At 57.4% G+C, this 20,640-nt stretch overlaps 3 protein-coding genes and 1 long non-coding RNA gene across 5 annotated transcripts; 3 read left to right on the top strand and 1 right to left on the bottom strand.

Moving 5' to 3' along the window:
- Nucleotides 1-57: 57 nt before the first annotated feature.
- On the bottom strand, nucleotides 58-3,930 carry LOC308184076. The gene is made up of 3 exons (XR_013942567.1): nucleotides 3,388-3,930; nucleotides 3,137-3,265; nucleotides 58-731 (listed from the first exon to the last, which is right to left on the bottom strand). It is a non-coding gene; the product is annotated as an uncharacterized lncRNA (long non-coding RNA).
- Nucleotides 3,931-4,788: 858 nt separating this feature from the next.
- On the top strand, nucleotides 4,789-12,018 carry SMARCD1 (SWI/SNF related BAF chromatin remodeling complex subunit D1). 2 transcript variants are annotated; one of them, XM_080570768.1, is made up of 13 exons: nucleotides 4,789-5,030; nucleotides 5,145-5,332; nucleotides 6,497-6,539; nucleotides 6,638-6,760; nucleotides 7,066-7,194; nucleotides 7,666-7,782; nucleotides 8,127-8,228; nucleotides 8,327-8,488; nucleotides 8,583-8,680; nucleotides 9,107-9,242; nucleotides 9,590-9,712; nucleotides 9,966-10,067; nucleotides 10,293-12,018. In XM_080570768.1, exons 1-13 carry the CDS (start codon nucleotides 4,863-4,865, stop codon nucleotides 10,344-10,346), a joined length of 1,545 nt encoding a protein of 514 aa, XP_080426894.1. In that variant the 5' UTR covers nucleotides 4,789-4,862; the 3' UTR covers nucleotides 10,347-12,018. The 2 variants fall into 2 exon arrangements, with proteins under 2 accessions (XP_080426894.1, XP_080426895.1); XM_080570769.1 differs by having other exon boundaries at nucleotides 4,790-5,030; nucleotides 7,066-7,188.
- A 916-nt stretch (nucleotides 12,019-12,934) lies between these two features.
- GPD1 (glycerol-3-phosphate dehydrogenase 1) lies at nucleotides 12,935-18,247 on the top strand. Its single transcript, XM_080570776.1, has 8 exons — nucleotides 12,935-13,071; nucleotides 13,223-13,400; nucleotides 13,895-14,035; nucleotides 14,379-14,517; nucleotides 15,472-15,584; nucleotides 15,900-16,133; nucleotides 16,331-16,437; nucleotides 16,706-18,247. Exons 1-8 carry the CDS (start codon nucleotides 13,031-13,033, stop codon nucleotides 16,800-16,802), a joined length of 1,050 nt encoding a protein of 349 aa, XP_080426902.1. The 5' UTR covers nucleotides 12,935-13,030; the 3' UTR covers nucleotides 16,803-18,247.
- Nucleotides 18,248-20,115: 1,868 nt separating this feature from the next.
- Nucleotides 20,116-20,605, top strand: COX14 (cytochrome c oxidase assembly factor COX14). Its single transcript, XM_080570790.1, has 2 exons — nucleotides 20,116-20,275; nucleotides 20,353-20,605. The coding sequence occupies exon 2, from the start codon at nucleotides 20,355-20,357 to the stop codon at nucleotides 20,511-20,513; it is 159 nt and encodes a 52-aa protein (XP_080426916.1). The 5' UTR covers nucleotides 20,116-20,275; nucleotides 20,353-20,354; the 3' UTR covers nucleotides 20,514-20,605.
- Nucleotides 20,606-20,640: the final 35 nt, after the last annotated feature.

Genomic DNA, 20,640 nt, shown 5'->3' with positions numbered 1-20,640 from the left:
GCAGCAGCCCAGGATGTTCTTGAAGGCATCCCTGAAATGCTGGAGCTGAAGCCAAAAGAGGGGGGGGGGAAGGATAAAGCTTTGGTACAGTCTCCAAATGCACACGTGAATACCTGCAACATCAGAGATGATGCTGAGCGAGTCCCATTAAAGAGCCCCTTTGCCAAGTGCTGTGCTAACGTGGCAATCGCTCGATCCCTCCGACACGCCATCCCTGCCTGGTCCTGTGCTGCCACGCGAACGTGCCCCGAGGGATGCTTCGGGGCTGGAGGATGGGAGCTGACTTTTGCTCTCAGGCAGGGGGAGGAGAATTAACATACGTGCAGCTGCTAATCTTTGACAAATCTAACACTTGTGTGGTTTGGGACAGGTACCTGAGATTCAGCAGAAATGAGTCACCGGCTTGAATATTACCTGTTTTTAATTTAACTAAGTTAGTTGCAGTTGTAGTACAAGCCATATGCAAACACGGCTTCTGTCCTTAAGATTTCCAGCTGCAAAGAGCAAAAGCAACATTCCAGGTCCTGGGCATTCAAAAGGGCCCTCAGGACCCTGTGGAGACTGCATAATAGCGAATGGGCAGTGGGCAGGGAATACTAAAATGCCAAACTCCCCCCGGTCACTTGGCTCCGGCCACGTCCTTCTTGCTCCTGGAAATGGCAGACGGGTGTTTTGCATTTAAACGAGAAGAGACGTGCTGCTATTCTGGTCCTTCTCTGCCAGAGCTGGTGCTGCAAAGGCCACAGGGTGGGCTTTGAATAGGAACAAGATAATATAGCAAAGCCCAGAAGGGAGTTAATGAACCTAAATTAATTGCAGCCAGACACTGTGAGTAGCCAGGGCAGCTGACCATGCCTGCTCCCTCCCCGGTGCCATTCGCACAGCTCCTGTTGCAGGGGGCAGGCAGCGACCCCAGCTCTGGGAGCCGTAAGCTCTTCCACGGCTCCCCATTAACCTGCTGGGCTCTGCGAGGAGCTGGCCACCCATCTGTCACAGCCTGGCGCTGCCTGAGGTTTTTGCTGCCGCTGGAAATGATGTCGGTGAGCCACAGCCTGGAGCAGCCTCACAGAGGGGTGCCAGGACCCCAAAAGCGGCGCAGCTGATGCAGTTCCCACCCCTGGAGCCAAGGAAAGGTGAGGGATGGGTGCACAGCCAGGAGCCGGACCCCACCGGGAGCAGCATGGTCACGAAGCGGACAAGTCGCGCATTTTCTGACTCAAGGCTCCAAGGAAACACGCGATCCGTGCACCGCCGGAGCATACGGGACAGGGAGCCTTAGCTCAGGATTACCACGCAGAGGCTGCGACGGGCTGGCAACCTGCAAGGTGTGCGACGCACGCAGCGGCGCGAGCCTCCCGCTGCACGCAAGACAAGGAGTTAATTACACCTCGCAGGAAGCATCTCTGCCGATCCACGTGAGGATGAGGTGCGACGCACCTAGGTCTGAGATTGCTGGGAAGCACCTGCTTGCACACTGCTGTGTTTACCTTGCGGATTGTGTGGCTGCTGAAACCCTACCGAGCTCGGATTAATCATGCAACGTGCATATAACCATGGCAGAGATAGCATCACCTCTTCTCCTCCCTGGCAATAATTCCCAGTTACCACTTGCTCTTTGCTAACGCTGCCAGCAGAAACAGGCGCTGAGATATAATTACACAGCCCTGGATGCTGCTCGGCTGCCTGGAGCTACCGCCATACGGGTTGGGGAAGAAGGTTTCAGAGGAGCTGCCTTGTGCCAGCAGGTGCAGGAAAATGAAGGTGCGCGGGGTAGCGTTTCACCAACCGTTTCCACTGGGAGGAGTGAACAAACCAAACCCTCAGGGCAGAGGGAAGGAGAAAGGACGAGTGTAAGGAGACACTGAGCCAGGGAAGCCGGGGTTATTTTCTCCCTGTGTTTCTTATGAGACAGCTAAAAACAGGGGACACCGAGGACTGGCAAAGGAGCATCCCTGGGGACGGGATCTGGGGTCACATCCCCAGCTGATGCAGTCGGAGGGGGTCTCTCCAGATGCTGCAGCTCCCCTGCTCCCTGTGCCAAACTGAGCAGCAATCCATGTCCCACCTCCCTCTCTGCATTTCTCAGGTTAGCTCTTGCTTTCCCTCATTCTCACCCTGCCTCACTCCCTGCATCCCTCCCAGGAGAGCCAGGCAGCTTTCCAGCCTGCCCCAAAGGCTCCTGCCAGGCTTTAAGTCTCAGCCAAAGTTGCATCTGAACGACATGGAACAGATAAGTTCCACTGCTTTTCCTCTCCATGAATATTTCATAAGGCAGCTGGGCGCCAAGCCTGTCGGAGGTGGCATTAAATTAACTGCACGGACACATGAATGCTGAGACAACAGTTTAATGGCTGTGCTCAGAGCTTCATGTTTTTCGTTGAGGATAGGAAATGCCCTATCTGGTAGAAAAGGTGCAAACATCCCCGCTTCTTTCCTCGGTCAACAATGCCATGCACTGTAAAAGGCAGCCTCCTAAATGGCCCATGGTCATCATTAATTGCTTAATTAATACTTGTGGTGTGACTGCTCCCTCGGCGTTTTTCACAGATTAATGCTAGCTGGGTTTGCGTCCCTTTTCTCTCTGAACAACCGCAAGGATAAGTGCTCTGGGGAGCAGGGGAACGTAATGCTAATACTTGCAGAAAGTGGCCTTTAATTCCAGTATCATGCTTTCAGGAGCAACCCAGGTCACTGTCAATGGAGATAGGAATCCTTCTCCCAGGTGCTCAGCCTGAAGTGGAGCAAACCAACTCCAAACACAGACCACACAAAGCATCTGGTTGGGACAGAGCCCGTGAAGCCTGGCAGTCTGCACCCGTAAATTCCCCTCTTTGTCCCTTCAGTCACACAGCATCAAGGCTCAAGCCCTGCACGCTGAGACAAGATTTCTGCCTTCAGCTTTTGAAAATCGCTTTCAGAAACCCCCTTCTGAACGCACACCAAGTCTCTCCATAACTCACACCCACCCACATGCAAAGAGCAATTCTGCACGATTTCATGAGCAGCTACCAAGGATAACTTTGTACACCTGCGGGGCACCCATCACCGTCTGGATAAAGCCTTTTAGCTACACCATACTGATACAGATGTGTATAAATGATATGAAAACGCGACCATTTATGCTCCACTTGCTTACTTCCCAAGATGTCCTGGTGAGAGGCATTGCTGACCCTTCTGCAGGTTGGATTCCTCCAGCCCTGGGGCAGGCAAAGCTGCCTTCCTCCAAGCACATCCTGGAACAGGGAGGCTTCAGGACCAGCATCTCCTGCAAGAGGCACAGATTTATAACGGGGAGGGTTACAGGTATGGGCTGGCAAGTGTGGGACCAACACCCCAACCCTCCTCAGCTCCAGAGCAGCACTGACAGTGACAACTCCTGTGCAGTACCTGACGGCTGCAGAGGAAATCAGCCAGGCTAAAGTAGGGCAGGAGGGATCAGAACGAGGTGCGGCGGCGGCTGAGGTAGGTGGATGAGTCCCCAAGCACGCCTGAGCCGCGCTTGATGGCTGCCAGCCTAAGCATTCAGAGAGCTGCAAATCCATCTCACAGGTGGTTTTGCCCGGAGATGAGAGCTCCTGGGGCTCCCACTGCGGCTCCCCCCTGCCCAGACACCCCTCCGCGACAGTCGGGACATTGCCGCTGCCCACCCCACAGCCCCCCGGTCACGGCATCACCGCGCACCCCAACAGACGCTCCCCCTCCAGCACCTCCATAGATGCATCCTCCCTTCCCCCTCCAGACCCTACACATCCCTGGATTCCCCACAGCCCCTGCTCCTAACACCGGCCCCCACACAGCCCCTGCATCGCCCACAGGCTCCCCAGGACCATCGCCCCCAGCACAACCAGGACCCAGCTCCCTCCTGTACTCCACCAGGGTTCCTGCACCCCTCAGGACCCTGCCCCTTCCCATACCCCCTACACCCCCCAAGACCCCTCCCCAAGACCCCAGAACCCCCCCAGGACCCCACGCCCCCCAAAGACCCCTACACCCCTCAGAACTCCCCACATCCCCCCTACCCTCCCCATCCCCCCGGCTCCCCCTGTCCTCCCCCTGTCCCCTGTGCCCCCCCCCCCCAGTCCCCTCTGTGTCCGTCCCCAGCCTCCCCACGTCCCCCTGTGTGTCCCCCTGTGTCCCCCCCAGGTACCCGCTGCATCCCCCCCCCGCCTCCCCGTGTCCCCCTGTGTCCCCCTTCCCCCCTGTGACCCCTCAGGTCCCCTCTGTGTCCCCCCACATCCTCCCCGTGTCCCCCTGTGTCCCCCTGTATACCCCCCTGGTCCCCTCCTGTGTCCCCCCCCGGTCTTCCCATGTCCCCCCTGCGTCCCCCCCAGGTGCCCCCTGTGCCCCCCGAACCGACCTCCCCGTGTCCCCCTGTGTACCCCCCCGGCCCCCCCCAGTCCCCTCTGTGTCCCCCCCCAGCCTCCCCGTGTCCCCCCTGTGTCCCCCTTCCCCCTTGTGCCCCCCTTGGTCCCCCTGTGTCCCCCCCCCCCGCCTCCCCATGTCCCCCTGTGCCCCGCTTCCCCCCTGTGCCCCCCCTTGGTCCCCCCTCGGCCTCCCCGTGTCCCCCCGTGTCCCCCCCAGGTGCCCCCTGTGCCCCCCCCGGCCTCCCCTTGTCCCCCTGTGTCCCCCCCGCTCCCCTCCCGTGTCCCCCCCCCCCTTCCCATGTCCCCCCTTAGCCCCCCCGGGTCCCCCCTTCGCCCCCCCAGCCCCCCCCTTCGCCCCCCCCGGGTCCCCCCATCCGCCAGGGGTCGCCCTCCGGCGTCGCGGCCGCTCTGCTCGCGGCCGGGGCTGGGGCTGGGCGCTCCGGGCCCCGCCGTTCCGGCGCCGCCGTTCCGGCCCCGCTCCCTTTGTGCTCGCAGAAGATGGCGGCGCGGGCGGGCTTCCAGTCGGTGACTCCCAGCGGTGGCGGCGGGGGGGCCGCTGCCGGGGCCGGGGCCCTGGGGCCGGGAGCTCCGGGGGGGCCGGTCCGCATGGGCCCGGCCCCGGGACAGGGCCTGTACCGCTCGCCGCTGCCGGGGGCCGCCTACCCGGTGAGGCGGGGAAGGGGCCGGCGGGGCGGGAGGGAGCGGGGATGGGGCCGGGGCCGGGGCCGGGGCCGTCCCCCCGCCCCGGCGGGCGCTGGACCGCTTTTCTTCTCTCCGCAGCGCCCCGGGATGTTGCCGGGCAGCCGGCTGGCCCCGCAGGGGCCTTCCATGGGGCCGCCCGGCTACGGCGGGAGCCCGGCGGTGCGGCCCGGGATGGCGCAGGCCAGCCTGGATCAGGCCCGCAAGAGGCCGGCGCCGCAGCAGCTCCAGCAGGTGCAGCCGCAGGCCGTGCCCAACCGCAACCACAAGTAAGGGTCGGAGGCAGCGGGGCATCCCCGGGCGTCCCCCGGCATCCCTGGGCGTCCCCGAGCATCCTCGGACATCCGCGGGCATCCCCGAGCGTCCCCCGACATCCCCTGATCATCCCCAAGCATCCCTGGACACCCCCAAGCATCCTTGGACATCCCCAGTCATCCCCAAGCATCCCCAGTCATCCCCAAGCATCTCCGATCATCTCCAAGCATCTCCAGACATCCTCGAGCATCCCCTGACATCCCCGATCACCCCCAAGCATCCCCCAAAATCTCCAAGCACCCCTGATCCCCCCCCAAGCACCCCCGATCCCCTCGAGCGTCCCCGCGCAGGCACGCATTCATTGCTTCTCTCCCCAAAGGCATAATGGGGAAAGATTGGGTTTTGGGGTGCGGGTAGGGCACCGCCGAAATCACAGAGCGAGCTCTAAGGCCTTGCCGAAGCAGGGATCGAAGCGGCAGCATCGCTGACCTCGTGTCGCGTGCTGGCTGCTCTCAGCAGCACAAAGCTTTTCTGTGTGCCCGTGTCCAGGGCACTTTGCCTTCGCGCCATGCCCGGGCCTCTCGTTGCTTCTTTTTGTTGGGTGGCTGAAAGGGAGTTCAGCTTTCGTGTGCAGCCCCTTTTCTGGGAGAGGGGAGCTTCCAGCAGATATAAGAATAACGCACGGCTATTAGACAAGGGCACGTTTGTGTTAGGTTTCTGGCAGAACAATACGATGCCTCAGTAATGTTGGCAGCGCATCCCTTGGTTTAAAATGAGTCTTCTAGAAAAGTCAGTCCTAGAAATCACAAGTCGCTGCGGTGAGGCGTGCTGTCAGCACAGCCTTTCCGACGTGATGCAGCCGTGCCTTCTGAGCTTTCCTTGTGGCTCTGAAACGTGCAGGTAGTGGGTTAGTCCCGGTGCCGCGGGATTTGTCAGCTCTGCAGCGCTGGAGGCCTGGCGGGGCAGGGGCTGGGGGAAATAAAGAGCCCGACTGCACGACGGTGACGATAACTGCCTCCGAAAATGAGAGCCTGGGCCTGAGACCGGCCTCCAGGCTGCGAGCGCTGCCAGTGTCGCAGTGCTAAACCAGGGAACAAGCCATCGTGCTGCTCCTTTCATGACTGCCTGTCATTAATTAGCATAGTTGACATTTTAATACGCATCTCCTTCCTTTACAGCGCTAAAAAGAAAAAGATGGCTGACAAAATTCTACCTCAGAGGGTGAGTGGCACGCGCGGTTGCAGCCCCTGACGATATGAAAGGAGTGCGAGGGTGCTGGTGGTGAGTTGCGTTCTTGACGGGCTCGTGCTTTGCTGTAGATCCGTGAGCTCGTCCCCGAGTCTCAGGCCTACATGGACTTGCTGGCCTTTGAAAGGAAATTGGACCAGACGATCATGAGGAAACGCCTGGATATCCAGGAGGCCTTGAAGCGACCCATTAAGGTAGGTGGGGGCTGCGTTCACGGTTATTGTAAGCAAGGATCGGAGAATCTCACCTTAGTGGAGTGGGGAGGAGGGCACAGAAGTTTGGGACATGTCCCTGTAAGCGTGGCCCATAAGGAATCTTAATTAATACTGCAGGCGTAACCATGGAGCAGAACCAGGAATGCCTCTTCCCGTGCTGCTCCTCTTAGGAGACGGGAAATAGGAGGCAAACAAGAATATTAAGCTTAGTTTTGGCAAAGCATAAGCAAGATAGCCATCTGTTTACTTCAAAATTAACGCTGAACTGATGCTTTTTCTTGTAGCAAAAGCGAAAGCTACGAATTTTTATCTCCAACACCTTCAATCCAGCCAAGTCAGATGCAGAGGATGGAGAAGGAACGGTTGCCTCCTGGGAGCTTCGGGTGGAAGGCCGGCTGCTGGAAGATGTAAGTGTGAGTTACGCAGCCGCAGAGGTGACTTTATGGATCTGGAATTGACAGTGAAACCAGTTTCTTAGTGTCCGAGAGCGTAGCTAAGGGCTTGATATCCTCCTTCATCTCTGTTTTCCAAGGAGTCTGGTGGTGACGAGACCGAGAGCCCAACTCAGAGACCGCTGGGTATCCCCATGGCAGAACATGAGTTGTACAAAGTTCTTATAGCTATAAGAATTAATGGTGAGAGACGGTCAATGGCTCTTAGAACCAGGGCACTTGCGTTTTATCTGATTGCTGAGTGAGCTAATTCCTCCAAGCTCATCTCTATCTCCAGTCTTTCACCATTTTTTTGACTTGGAACTTGATTTTCCAGCATGTATTGATGAACGTAAGTGTTCAGAACTTAGAGGAACGCTGTTGGGCGCCTTGCCTGTGCTTGCGTCCTGGGACTTGCTCTCCTGACTCTCTTCCTTCCTGTGTTGCTTGCAGTCTGCTTTGTCCAAATACGATGCCACCAAGCAGAAAAGAAAGTTTTCATCCTTCTTTAAATCTCTGGTCATTGAACTTGATAAAGACCTCTATGGCCCTGACAATCACCTGGTAGAGGTGAGCTTCTTTTTGCTCTATTGTCTCTAAAAATGGGTTGCTGTTTCAGGAGACTGATTTGTACATAAGTTGTATAACTTGAGAGGTGAGGGTATTTAAGACTTGCTCAAGTGGCTGGGAGCCAGGCTTGAATTCTCTTGAATTCTTTTCTTAGCTCTTCCACTGAGTTGCTAGGGGTCTGAATAAATGGATTAACTCTTGTTACAAACTATAAACGGGAATAAGATGAATTTTCTGAGTGGGTGTGGTTTACTGACGAGCATGCTGGGTGCCAAGCAGCAAGAGCAAAGGGAATCGAGCGTGCGAGTGCATCTGAATGCCCTCTCCTGTTCCACATATTCCAGTGGCACAGGACTGCAACAACCCAGGAGACGGATGGCTTCCAGGTGAAGAGGCCAGGAGATGTCAATGTGCGCTGTACTGTCCTTCTGATGCTCGATTACCAGGTAAGATATCGGGAGCAACAGTGCTGGGCTTGCAGTGTTTGCTCAGCTGTGTCTGTGGCCACGCTCCCGTCTCATCTTTCTGTGCTGTTTTCTTTAAGCCTCCCCAGTTCAAACTGGACCCCCGCTTGGCTCGTCTCCTGGGGATTCACACTCAGACCCGTCCAGTGATCATCCAGGCTTTGTGGCAATATATCAAGACCCACAAGCTCCAGGACCCCCACGAGCGGGAGTATGTCATCTGTGACAAATACCTCCAGCAGGTAATGGTGTCCGTGGCTGCCTCAGCGTTTCTGTGTGAGCAGCCAGTGATCCCTGGCATTGAGCTCTCCGTTGAGCCCTGTGTTTCTGGCACAGATATTTGAATCTCAGCGGATGAAGTTCTCTGAAATCCCACAAAGGCTTCACGCGTTGCTTATGCCCCCAGAACCGATCATCATCAATCATGTGATCAGGTGAGACTGCTCCACTTGGCTTTGTATTTATAGAAAGAAGAGTGGAAGGGATGGATGAGGCTTGCACGGGAAGACGATGTAATGTTCTGCTTTTTCAGTAGCGGTTCCCCTGTGTTGCCAGTCATCATTTCTTTGTACAAGAATGGCCACCTCTTGTCTACCACATCCCTCTTTTCCACCAGGCACTCCCATGTTCGTACCATCCTTTGCATGACAATTGCTCCAAGCAGATTTCTATCTACACAGTTACTTAGTCCGTGTGCTGCAAAGCCACACGGAGCTTTGCTGTTTGGTGTTAGAGCTGAAGCTAACAGTAGCTTGGCTTGTCCCTGCCTGCAGTCCTTATGCAGCATCACCCTAGAGTAGCCACAATTTGGTGCTTTCTTGAACTACTCACTTGTTTTGGATCCTTTTGGATGCCCCTAGCGTTGACCCAAATGACCAGAAGAAAACGGCCTGCTATGACATCGATGTGGAGGTGGATGATACCTTGAAGACTCAGATGAATTCATTCCTGCTCTCAACAGCTAGTCAACAGGAAATTGCTGCTCTGGATAACAAGGTAGGAAGAGCTCCTTCGGGTCTGCTGTCAGTTCTGGGTAGGAGTGTGGGTTTGGAGCAAAGTGACGCCTGAATGTGACAGTTCAGCTTTGCGCTGTTGTGCGTTCGGAAGCTGGGGTCGGCTCAGCCCTGGTTTCAAATAGGTGGCTTTATCTGGAAGCACAGTTTTAAAGGAAATGGTCAGTGGGGAAATTGGTAATGTTTAGAGCAGGAAGGTGGGAGTTGAGAATCCTATCTGATAAGTCAGCCAGGGAGCATAAGAATTCACCTTTGTGTGTTGGACCTCTTGATGTTTCTCTGACATTTTCCCCTATTCAGCAGTCGTGTCGCTGTGCTTATCTCCTTCAGATCCATGAAACAATAGAGACAATTAACCAGCTGAAGACCCAGCGTGAGTTCATGCTGAGTTTTGCCCGAGATCCTCAGGGCTTCATCAATGACTGGCTGCAGTCCCAGTGCCGGGACTTGAAGGTAAAAGCTTTGTCTTGTGGGGAAGCTGGATCCAGTCACACTCTTTCCTCATTATTACCAGCTCCCACAGAGAGAGAGAGGGAGAGACGCAATTTCCTTTTCAGAAAGCAAGACTTGTATTGAAGTCAAGGATAAGGACCTGACCTGACTGTACTGATGTTTCTTTGAGGAAGGGCGTGTGTGCGTGCAGGCTTGCTCAGCGCAGCCAGAGCTTTCACGCTCCCTGAACTGTTTTGTCCTTTGTGCTTTCCAGACGATGACTGATGTTGTTGGGAATCCTGAAGAGGAGCGTAGAGCTGAGTTCTACTTCCAGCCGTGGGCTCAGGAAGCTGTGTGCAGATACTTCTACTCCAAGGTGAGCGTCCCCAAGCAGGTGTCCCCCCTCTGTACCTGGTGGCTCCGCATACCTGTCGCTCCTTTTTCACTGCTGGTGAAAAGCGGCATTGCTAAGCCTCACTTGTAGACGCTGCTGATGCATCTTGGTCCCGGTTTGGACTCACTCTTTTCCCCCTGGGCCCTGTGGTACTTGGACGCTGCGCTGCTGTCTGTGTTAATGCTGCAACTCTGGCTTCTCTCGCAGGTACAGCAAAGACGGCAGGAACTAGAGCAGGCCCTGGGAATCCGCAACACATAGGCCGCTCCGCTCCTCCCCAGCCAGAAGGCATCACAGCTACTTGTGGAGACAGAGCTGCAGAGTACGCTGTTACGGCTCACGTAATCCCACTCCGGCACTGAGGCCTGCACCATTATCCATCCTGGCATTGCCCCTGTTGGGGCAACTCTAGGACACCTGGGGTCTTCTGGGGAGTGGCAAGCAGACGGGCTCCAACGAGCACACACTTCTACCTGGTTTTCTTCCTGACTGTTGCCTTGTCAGTCCCAGGGCTTCTGAGAGCCTTTCCGTGACTCCGTACTGCCTGTAGTGTCCCCGGTAGCCAGTATGAATGCTGACTTGGAGCTTTTCTCAAGTTCAGAAACCACAGCCCGTTCCTCCTCAACTAGCATCTAGTTGTGGCACACGTGAGACCTGGGTCTGGGAAGCCTGGACCTGCTCTAAGGGTGGAGCTCTGCGGCTAGTCTAGTCCCTGCCTCTTTTTGTAGCAAGGTACCAGGAGATGGAGCGGGCAGGATGCCACGAGCTGACATACCTCCCAGCCCTCCCCTCCTTCACGCGGAGGGTGCTGCTGCACTGGGCTGCCCCACAGGTCACTCTCCTCCTTGAGGAAGTTACCGGACTGTGTAGAGAATCGCTTCTTCCCTTGTCCCTTTTTTTCCTGTCCTGCTCCCTTCATGTTTATGACAGACTGTTTTAGGCTGGGAATCACAGGGGAGATGAAGCATTGGCTTACCGCAGGGGTGTGCAAGCTCTGGAGTGCTGAGACTTCACTGCACTTCAAAACACTTGGGGTTCCAGCAAGCCACCTGGCTGCTTGTTTTCCCTGTAGCAGGGAGGGAGGATGCAACAGCTGCCCGTGTAATTGTGCAGGGGTGGGGTGTTGTACGCTCATTCCTTCGGGACAGTTGTCATATGTCACTTGCTTTGGGGACCAGAGGCTCCTTTGTGTGGACCTGCGTGTAACAGGACCGTCCTTGGGAATGGATGTAGCTCCAAGCATATGTGAGTTAGGAGATGTTTCCATGCTGAAGCTCCTGTGGTTTTTAGTCAAGTTTTAGGTTCCAGGGCTGCCATAAGGCCCAGCATGGATCAGGAATGTACAAGTAGACTTTCTTTACTGTGGGGAGTAGCAGCCCCCATGCCTCGTCATGGAACTATTTACTAGTGAACTAGTGGTCAGGTGTAAGAGAGCGGCTTCTCTAACCCGGATCTCAGTATTTCTGCTCGGGACTAATGCAAATGGACTCAAAAGTTGGTCATATTCTCTTGGAACAGCTGCAAAGCCACGTTACTGACAAGCCCCCCTCATCCCCACACCCGGCTCTGGTGTGGTTGGGAAGGTTACTATGAATTTGGGAGCCTGGGTGGCCCTACTCCTTGTGTCTGTGTTACTACATGTCTGTGAGTAATAGGCTCTCGACTTCCCTTCTCCTTTACCCTCTTTGAAATGGCTCCTCTGTGGTACTGGGGTGAAGGTCTTGGTGCTGGTGAAGCAGCCCACTGACTCCTCAGGGTAGTCACACATGAAGGATGCTGAGTACTGCGTAGGCAAACATAGCTGTTGCAGAGTAACTGCTTTTCTTAACTGAATATTATGGGTTTTTCCATGGACCAAAATTTTTTTTGTACTGTATCCTTGTAGATGTCACCCAGTTTTAATAAAAGCCTCCTGTGAAGGAAGCTGTCCTCCCTCCTTCTGTGCTGACAGCACACTTTCTCTCAGCAGCTGCCTTGGTGGATGATACCTCATGTATTTGCCTGGGAAGGGACAGGATTATTTTCACTTTATTTTTTTAACTGGTTTAAGAAACTGCAGAGAAAACGTTCATCACGTTTTGGCCTTTTATACAGCGTCTTTCAGGTAAGGATCTGTGGCTTGCAGCGCCCACTAAGCCTTTGCAGGGTGCTTTTGTGGTAAATAAGCAAAGTAACTTGAGCAAACCTGGAAATCCAGTGGCCAAGGTGCTGATAAAATCTAGACGGCCCGGTATTCACACCGCCGCCGTGCAGAATGGTGACAGCCTGTTGTAAGCCCCGCGGGATTCAGGCATGATTTTGAGGAAACTGTATTAAAGGTTCCAGGGATGGGTTTAAAGGCATGCGAAAGGGGCTTCGCTCTTTGCACCCTGCCTTGGTTATCAGAGTAGAAATGTAACGCTTTACAGAAAACTTGTAAAGCCTCGCTGCAAGAAAAAGAGATCCTCTGCGTCTAGAAGCAAGGGCGCTTCGCGTAAGGCCAAGCAGTCGGTGCTGCTGCTGCTTAGTGCTGGGATGAAGGCTGGCGTTGCCTCCTGGCTCTGCAGTCAGATGGTTCACGTCTCCCACCCGGGGAGGCGGTGAGCACGACGGGGACGACGCTTCTTTGGGGGCAAATAAAATGCTTTTATGCGGCAATCTGAGGGGAGGGAGAGGGGGGGAAGCCGCTGGGCACTCACCGTTCCCGGCTGCGCTGAGATTGGCGAGCCGAGCGCCTTCGCTTCGGGGCAGCGATCTGCAGCCGCCGGGCGCTGGCTTGGCTTCCCCAGAGCCGCGAGCACCGGCTGCGGCCGGGGCCAGCGACCTGGGCGGCCCCCCGGGGCCGCGGGTGCCCGGTTTGCCCCCGGGGCGGAGCGGGAGGCGGGCTGGGGCCGCCCCTGCTCGGGGGCAGCCTTCAAATACCGGCGGCGGGCTCGGCACGGAGCAGCGCTGCAGCTCCTCGCACCATGGGCGGCAAGAAAGTGTGCGTCGTGGGCTCCGGCAACTGGTGAGCAGCCGGTGGCCGGGCGCTGCGGGTCCCCTCCCGGAGCACGGAGCTGTCCCCGGGACACCGGGACCCCCGTGCAAGGGCCGTGGGGTGCCCCGGGCTCCCCGGTGCCGGCAGCCTCGGTGCCTACGGCTCCGCTCTGCCCGTGCAGGGGCTCGGCCATCGCCAAGATCGCGGGCAGCAACGCGGCACGGCTGAGCACCTTTGAGAACCTGGTGAGCATGTGGGTGCTGGAGGAGGAGGTGGGCGGCCGGCGGCTCACCGAAATCATCAACACGGAGCACGAGAACGTCAAGTACCTGCCGGGACACAAGCTGCCCCCCAACGTGGTGAGTGTGGCCTTCCCTGCCGAGCTCGAGAGCCGGCGCTGGCAGCCGGGCTCCCCGATGACAGGTAATAAAAAGCTGCGCTGGGAGCTGCCGCGGCCCCGCGTGCTGGCTGTGCAAACGGGGATGCACGGGGCTCGCTTACACGTTCCCAGTGACCTTGCAGCGCGCTTGGATGAGCCGCGGCCCTGGCATCCCTCGCTGCCCACCTTTGCCCCTGCTCTGGCATCCCGCAGGCTGGGCTCGAGGCCACGCGGCTGCCTCCGAGCTGGCATCGGCGGTGCGCGGCGAGCCCGGGCGCTGCCGCCCTGTGACCGTACACTCAGCCTTTTGTGCTGCCAAGCTCCAGCCCCTCTGCCCCGCCAGCCTTTGTGTCCGTCCTCTTACGGGGAAACCCCACGCGCTTGTCCTCCAGCCCCTGCTCCCCTCGTCGTGGACAGGGGCAGGCCCCTCGCCACGAAAAATCGGGTGCAGGTCCTGACGGTCCCACCCTGCAGGTGGCAGAGCCAGACCTGCTGAAAGCCTGCGCCGGGGCCGACGTCCTCCTGTTCGTGGTGCCCCACCAGTTCATCGGCAAGGTCTGCGAGCAGCTCAAGGGCCACGTGAAGAAAGGCGCCATCGGGGTATCGCTCATCAAGGTGCGAGCAGGAGGAGCGCCGCCCTGGCAGCCGGGGGTTACAGCTTGTGCGGGGCTGCAAAGGGGAGCCAGGGGGGTCTGGGAGCAGAAAGTGGGCTCTGGGGTTTTGGTGGCTTACAAGAGGGTGTGGGAAGTCTTCGCGGGGGTTTGGAGGTGTGTTCGTGGAGTGGAAAAGGGTGAGGGCATGCAGGGGGTCTGAAGCGCTGTGAGCGGGGCGCAGCTGAGCTTGGGGGGGCTGTTGGGGCGACAGCATCGCAGGATGGGGAGTGACGGGGTTGGGACAGCGGGGGCCAGGTCCCGCTGGAGGGGACAGGTGCTCATCTCTGCCCCTGGCTGTCTCCCAGGGGGTGGACGAAGGACCAGACGGGCTGAGGCTGATCTCAGACATTATCCACGAGAAACTGGGAATAGAGATGAGCGTCCTCATGGGGGCCAACATTGCTAATGAAGTGGCAGAAGAGAAGTTCTGTGAAACAACCATCGGTAAGGAGCCAGCATCCCTCCTCATTAGCAGCCACCGTTTCTGACGAGCGGGAAGACGTAAAGGGGGGAGCGTGGTGCTGCCTAGGGAGAGCCGTCCCTTTTTCCCTGTGAAGGCAGTGAGGCTCCGTAGGAGCTCGATGAACTGATTCACAGGGTTTGCAGTGTGATTGCTCCCTTCATTAAAAACAGGGTTGTGTGTCTGAAAGCTCCTGCCAGCACCGACTGGGAGCATCTGGCAGTCGGCCTGGTACAAGTGAAAGGGACAGACACTGAGAGACCCTTTAGGAAATAGAGTTCACCTACCTTTATCTCACTGGGCTTCAAGGGACAATCACCTGGATCTCATGTCCTTGCTAGCCAGGGCTACTTGAGAGTTCATCTGGCGGCAGCTCCTGACATCCTCCGCACTGTTTGTGAACCGTACACAGCAGCCAAAACCAACAGAACAGTTCTCTGGGTTAGAAGTTACAAGATTCAAAGTGTCGGTGTTTGAAACAAAAGCAAACAAGCCATGCAGAAGGCTGCAGGGACCGGAGACGTGGAAGCAGAGCTTGCTGTCACTGCAAGCACAGAAACTCTCCCATGCAGGGCCCTGCAGGAACAGAGAGCGCAGCAGCCTCCAAACACAAATCTGCAGTCTCTGAAGACGCCTTTAATCTACTGGGCACGCCACTTCTCTCTTGCTCAATGCAATGGCAGGCATCATCCCCATCTTCTGGGAATCCCAAGGTTGAACCTTGATTATCCGCCAGGCACTGTACGCCCGCCTGGCACTTTGTGGTCCCACAAACGTTTAGCAATGCCCAGCAGTTGAGCAAGAGATTCCTCTCACTGCGCCGGATGCGAGGGCTACGCTGCAGGAACATACCAGTGCGCTGGAGAAGAGAACAGCCCTCCTCCGGGGTCTCCTTCACGTCTCCCTCTCCCCTCACGCTTCTCCTTTTGTCTCGTCAGGGTGCAAGAACGCGCAGTACGGGCAGATCCTGAAGGAGCTGATGCAGACGCCGAATTTCCGCGTCACGGTGGTGCAGGAGGCTGACACCGTAGAGATCTGCGGGGCTCTCAAGGTGGGTGAGCTGCTGGCTGAGGTCTGCAGATCTCGGTTAGCAGAGCCTGAGCTCTGCGGGGAGCTCTGGGGAGGAGGCTGCCACTTGGATGAACTCCTCTGGATATTGCACCCTGGCTCGCTGAGACGCTTGGGCAAGAGGCCAGGTTTTGGAGGCAGCTGTGTGTGTCCTGTTCAGCTCCTCGGAGGGATTGATGGCTGCCAGACAGGCAGGGGCAGGCAGCAGCCTGCTCTCGGGATCACTCGGGCAGCTTGTGGATGTGGCAAAGCCCTGGGCTCTAGTGGGAACAGATCACTCTGTGCTATTGTCTTCCAGAACATCGTGGCTGTAGGGGCTGGTTTCTGCGACGGCCTCGGCTTCGGAGACAACACGAAGGCTGCTGTTATCCGTCTGGGACTGATGGAGATGATTGGCTTTGCCAAACTCTTCTGCAAGGGGCCCGTCACCCCCTCCACCTTCCTGGAGAGCTGCGGGGTCGCCGATCTCATCACTACCTGCTACGGTGGTCGCAACCGCAAGGTGGCTGAGGCTTTTGCCAAGACTGGGAAGGTGAGCAGAGCGGGGAGCAGGCAACGAGGGGGGCGTTAATACCTGCATCAATCTGCTGAGTCGGCAGCGGCAGGGAGCCAGCTAGCCTTGTGGCATTCTTCACTTGCCCAGCGCCACAACCTGGCTCCAGGGAAGGAACTGCGGGGCAGCGGATGGCATCGCAGCGTCCAGCTCCCCTCTCTGTTGGGTTGTTTCAGTCTATTGAGCAACTGGAGAAGGAGATGTTGAATGGGCAGAAGCTGCAGGGTCCCCAGACGTCTGCTGAGCTGCATCGCATCCTTAAAAGCAAGAACATGGTGGAGAAGTGAGTGCTCTCATCCCCCTTGCCTGCTTTTTTCGAGGCTGGGCTGGGATCTTCCCTGCAGGTGAGGGAGGGGAAATTCACCCTCGGTGTCCCTGCAGCTCAGGCAAAGCTTTGCACTGCCCGCATCCAGCCTGGTGGGTGAGGCAGCACGCCTCAGTCCCCCCTGCTCCCGCCCAGTGGTCCTGCGTGGCGCAACAGAAGTGAAGGTGCTCTGACTCCGCCAGCTCTGGCAATGCAGCAAGGGCTGATTTTGTTCATCTGCCCGTAGGTTCCCCCTCTTCACAGCCGTGTATCAGATCTGCTACGAGGGCAAACCTGTTACCGATGTCATCAAGTGTCTCCAGAACCACCCCGAGCACATGTAAGGGGGCTCCGCCTGCAGAACCACCGATCCTGCTGAGATGAGCAGAGAGCTCCTGCCCACACCAACTCGCTGCTGCTACAGCTTTGTGAGGAGTCCAGATTTCCTGGGAGCCTTTGCAGAGCGCTGGAAGGGCAGAGGTTCCCCTTCTCGGCCCTGGAGACTGCCAGCCTGAGCCTGGCATCTGCACGGAGGTACCTGCTGATCTCCCTCTCTCTTCGAAGGGCTCGTTTAGCTTCTGCTTCTGTCTAGGGTCTGCCCTGAGCGGGGCTGAGCATCTTCCTCCTTTCACTTTCTTTTGCTGCGATGGACTCAGTTCTCAGAGGGACTCTGCTTAAATCGTCTTGATCAATACAGGCTGTGCAGGAGGCACTGCCTTGGAGGGCAAGCTTTGCTATGAGCCCCATGGGGCCACTTCGCATGACACCAGCTCTTTCCTGCTTGCTGCTGTTTTTTTTGGCTTTACCGCCTCGCAGAGGGGGCACGGTTCCCTGCCAGGCTCCACCAGAGACTGAAGTTCCTGAGGACTTTCAAAGGGGCTGATAATCACTCTTCTTTCTAAGAAGCACCAGCACAGAAAATAGCTCTTTGCCACCCTGCCATGCACTGCTTCCCCAGCCACCACCAGCTGCTCCTGCTGAACGGGACGGCCGAGGCTCTGCGTGTGAGGACAGCTCCGGAGGGAGCCCTTGGAGCTCAGTTATTCAGCTTTTTGCTCTCACACCCAAGCCTGGCCGCTGACCCCTTTTGTCACTGATTTGTCTGTGCTAATTCCATGCCCGCTGACTGTCCCTGGGCAGCCTTCCTCCCTCGCCTTGGTTTGTCCTCTGGCTGGCTTTGGCAACGCAGGGACCAACTGCCCCAAAGTTTTTCTGAGCAGCTGGCAGGCAGCGTAGCCCTTGGCAGGGTACCTGCCGAAGCAGTTGGGCCATGGTGCTTTTAGATGAGTGACCCGCAGCAGCTTTTGCCTTCACTCTGGCTTGCTCTGGTCTGTGCCTTAGGCTGGTCTTTGCTTCTTTCTGTGGCTTTATAGGAGCTGAGAAAGCAGGTTCCACGCTTTCCCTGCCGCCCCTCGTGGGAGGGTGCTGGCAATTGCCCACTAGCGCAAGGGGCAGCAAAGGACGTGATCCACAGAGGTACAGGCAGACCTCCAGCATCACAACAGAGGACAGAGGTCTCGTGCCTCATGCCGTGCCTTTGAAACTTGCCCCTTGTCCAGCTGGCTGCCACGTGCCTCTCTGGGCCTCTGAAGCTGGTTCACTCTGCTCGTGTTTGCTCAGGACCGCGTGTCCGGCGGTTCACTGATCCCTGTCTGGGCTGGCAGGCTGCTGGAGCTGCTGCAGATCTCGCTGTCCACCCCCGTTCCGGGTCCTAGTGCCATTGGGTCTCCGACTAGCAGTGTACTTTATGAATGTTTAAAATAATAATAAATTTGGAGAGGGAAGGGGAGGCGCACGTTTTTCTCTGTGGTTCCAGTGCATCGTTCTCTTTGGGTTGGTGCCTGCTGGTCTCGCTAAGAGTGCAGGAGAGGGCACTGGCTGTTCCCTCCTGGCTCTGCACCCGTGTGTGCTGTTCCAGAAACGAGTAAGAGTGCCCCTGCAGGACAATGTTGGCTCAGAACATAACGCAGTGTCCCACTTGCTTTTTCTCAGCAGCAGTTCCTGTGTTAAAGTTTGGCTGTAGGACTGGGGAGGGTAGAAACTGCAGCGCTGAGCTGGGTACAGAATCCTAACCTGGGGCCGGCAGAAACCATGCCAGGATCCCACTGTGCCACCTGTACCCCAGACTTTGATGTCTTAGCTTCTTGGGACGGTCTGTGCTGTTTTATTCATCTCTCTCCAGCTTCTTTTCCCTGCTGGACTTGCCTCATTCCTGCCTTTCTTTGAAATACATCTCGTACTGAGTGACCTTTCCAGGACTGTTAGTTCTCCGCTTGCCCTCTTGCTAGGGGAATTTAATCTGCTGGCAGTGCAGTTGCCTCTGTGCCTTTTATTAGACACGCATTCTCGGTAGCACCCTACGACCTTTAAATTCAACTGAGCTATCGTTCAGAAAGTAGCCAACATCGGCTTCCTCTGAGAAACTTTAGTGAGCTTGGAGGGAAGATAAAGGAAGTCCAGTGTCTTCTTGCAGGGTTGGCACAACTTCTAGTTCCCTTTGTCTTGATGGGCTTCAGGAATCCCAGCTCAAGTGTTTGGATATGAGGCTCATACAGGGGAGAGAGCGTCCAAGCGCTCCTCCCTAGACACATTGCAGTCTCTCACCTCAGCGTGTAAAGCTCTTGCCAGCACCTGCCTGGAGCTGCAGCAGGATCAGGAGCTGTGTTTTGGACTTAAATTTAGCTGTTAGCTCATCAGCTACAGAAGTACATCGCTCCAAGCATGGCTTTCTTTGCCACTACACACGGCTGGCAGTGCCTGAGCTCCTGTAGGCCTTGTCAGCATTTGCTGAAGGTCCTGAGTCTCACCTGGGGGTGGCCAGCGTATGCATCCCTCGCTTTCAGACTTTTCATGCCTTGCGCTAGCATTGGAGTTCATGAGCTATAAAAAGTCTTCCCTTTGCCATTTGGAGTTATGTTCTGCAGCCTCAGCACATCCAGGCACTGCAGGGTCTGCATGGCTCAGGGCTCTGCAGCGCCGGGGGCTGCTGCAGCCTGGGCTAGAAGACACAGGCGAGGGGGTGGCCCCGTTTTTTGCACTCTGGGCGCCTCAAAGAGCCCACAGCCTGGGGCTGCGCTGTGCCTGTGGTATCAGAGAATCGCAGAATCATTAGGGTTGGAAAAGACCTCCAAAATCATCTGGTCCAACCGTCCCCTACCACCAGTATCACCCACTAAACCCTGTCCCCAAGCACCACGTCCAACCTGTCCTTAAACACCCCCAGGGACGGTGACTCCACCGCCTCCCTGGGCAGCCCGTCCCAACGCCTGACTGCTCTTTCTGGGAAGAAACGTCTCCTCATTTCCAACCTCAAATACCAGCAAGGAGCTCGTGGCTTGGAACGAGAGCACCGCACCAACAGCAGCCACGGCGCTTTTGGAGGCACACAAGCTCTCCAAATCGTGAGCCCCTCCAGATGTGAGCACAGCCTGGGCCCTGAGGGAGGGTGAAGAGGCCAGCAACCACCTCAGGGCTGGAGCAAGGCACCCTTCGCTCCATCCCGTGTGAGGCCGAAGATGGGCTGGCTCCTCAGCCTCACACAGTGCTGAGAGCGCTGAGGAGCGAGGAGGCCCTGGGGGAGCTGTGCTGAGGGAAACGGGCCTGGGGGACAGGGGACAGAGCCTGAGGGACATGCGACAGGGCCTGAGGGACGGCGGGCTCCTGAGGTGAAGGAGCAGCCACACAGCAGATGGCGCCACAGCCCCCTCCCACACCCCCTCAGACTACAACTCCCAGCAGGCCCCGCGGCCCCGCTTTCCTCACGGGGACGCTACCGGGAAGCGCGGCCCTGCGGTGGCGGCGGAGCCTGGGAGCGCGGGTAGGGAGCGGCACCGGGACCGGGGGGGGGAGGGGGAGCCGGGGGGGTCGCTTGCTGACCGCCGCCTTGTGTTGCAGGCATGGTGTCCGGCAAGCAGCTGGCTGACTTCGGCTACAAGGCGTTCTCCGGCTCCATGATGCTGCTGACGGTGTACGGCGGGTACCTGTGCGGCGTCCGCGCCTACCGCCTGCTGCAGCGCCGCCGGGAGCGGGAGGCGGCGGCGAGGCCCGAGAGCTGAGGGGGGGCTCGGGCCGTGGATCCCCCCCACCCCCCCCGTATGGCTCCCCGGGGCCGGGGCAGCGCAATAAAAGCCCCGTGAGAAGCCCCCGAGCTCGGTGTCGTGTCCTCGTCCCGCCCCGGGGCTG

The sequence above is a fragment of the Anser brachyrhynchus genome (assembly GCF_964034855.1).
Source record: "Anser brachyrhynchus genome assembly, chromosome: 29".
NCBI lineage: Eukaryota > Metazoa > Chordata > Aves > Anseriformes > Anatidae > Anser > Anser brachyrhynchus.
The sequence above is the reverse complement of the archived record's forward strand: the minus strand, read 5'-3'. Positions and strand labels throughout refer to the sequence as shown.

Bases quoted from the DNA above. Each gene is read 5' to 3' on its own strand.
- COX14 (XM_080570790.1), top strand. From the start codon at position 20,355: ATGGTGTCCGGCAAGCAGCTGGCTGACTTCGGCTACAAGGCGTTCTCC.
- SMARCD1 (XM_080570768.1), top strand. From the start codon at position 4,863: ATGGCGGCGCGGGCGGGCTTCCAGTCGGTGACTCCCAGCGGTGGCGGC. The intron at 8,681-9,106 runs GTGAGACTGCTC...GGATGCCCCTAG, and splicing joins ATCATCAATCATGTGATCAG to CGTTGACCCAAATGACCAGA. The intron at 9,713-9,965 runs GTAAAAGCTTTG...TGTGCTTTCCAG, and splicing joins CCCAGTGCCGGGACTTGAAG to ACGATGACTGATGTTGTTGG.
- GPD1 (XM_080570776.1), top strand. From the start codon at position 13,031: ATGGGCGGCAAGAAAGTGTGCGTCGTGGGCTCCGGCAACTG. The intron at 13,401-13,894 runs GTGAGTGTGGCC...CCCACCCTGCAG, and splicing joins ACAAGCTGCCCCCCAACGTG to GTGGCAGAGCCAGACCTGCT. The intron at 16,438-16,705 runs GTGAGTGCTCTC...ATCTGCCCGTAG, and splicing joins AGCAAGAACATGGTGGAGAA to GTTCCCCCTCTTCACAGCCG.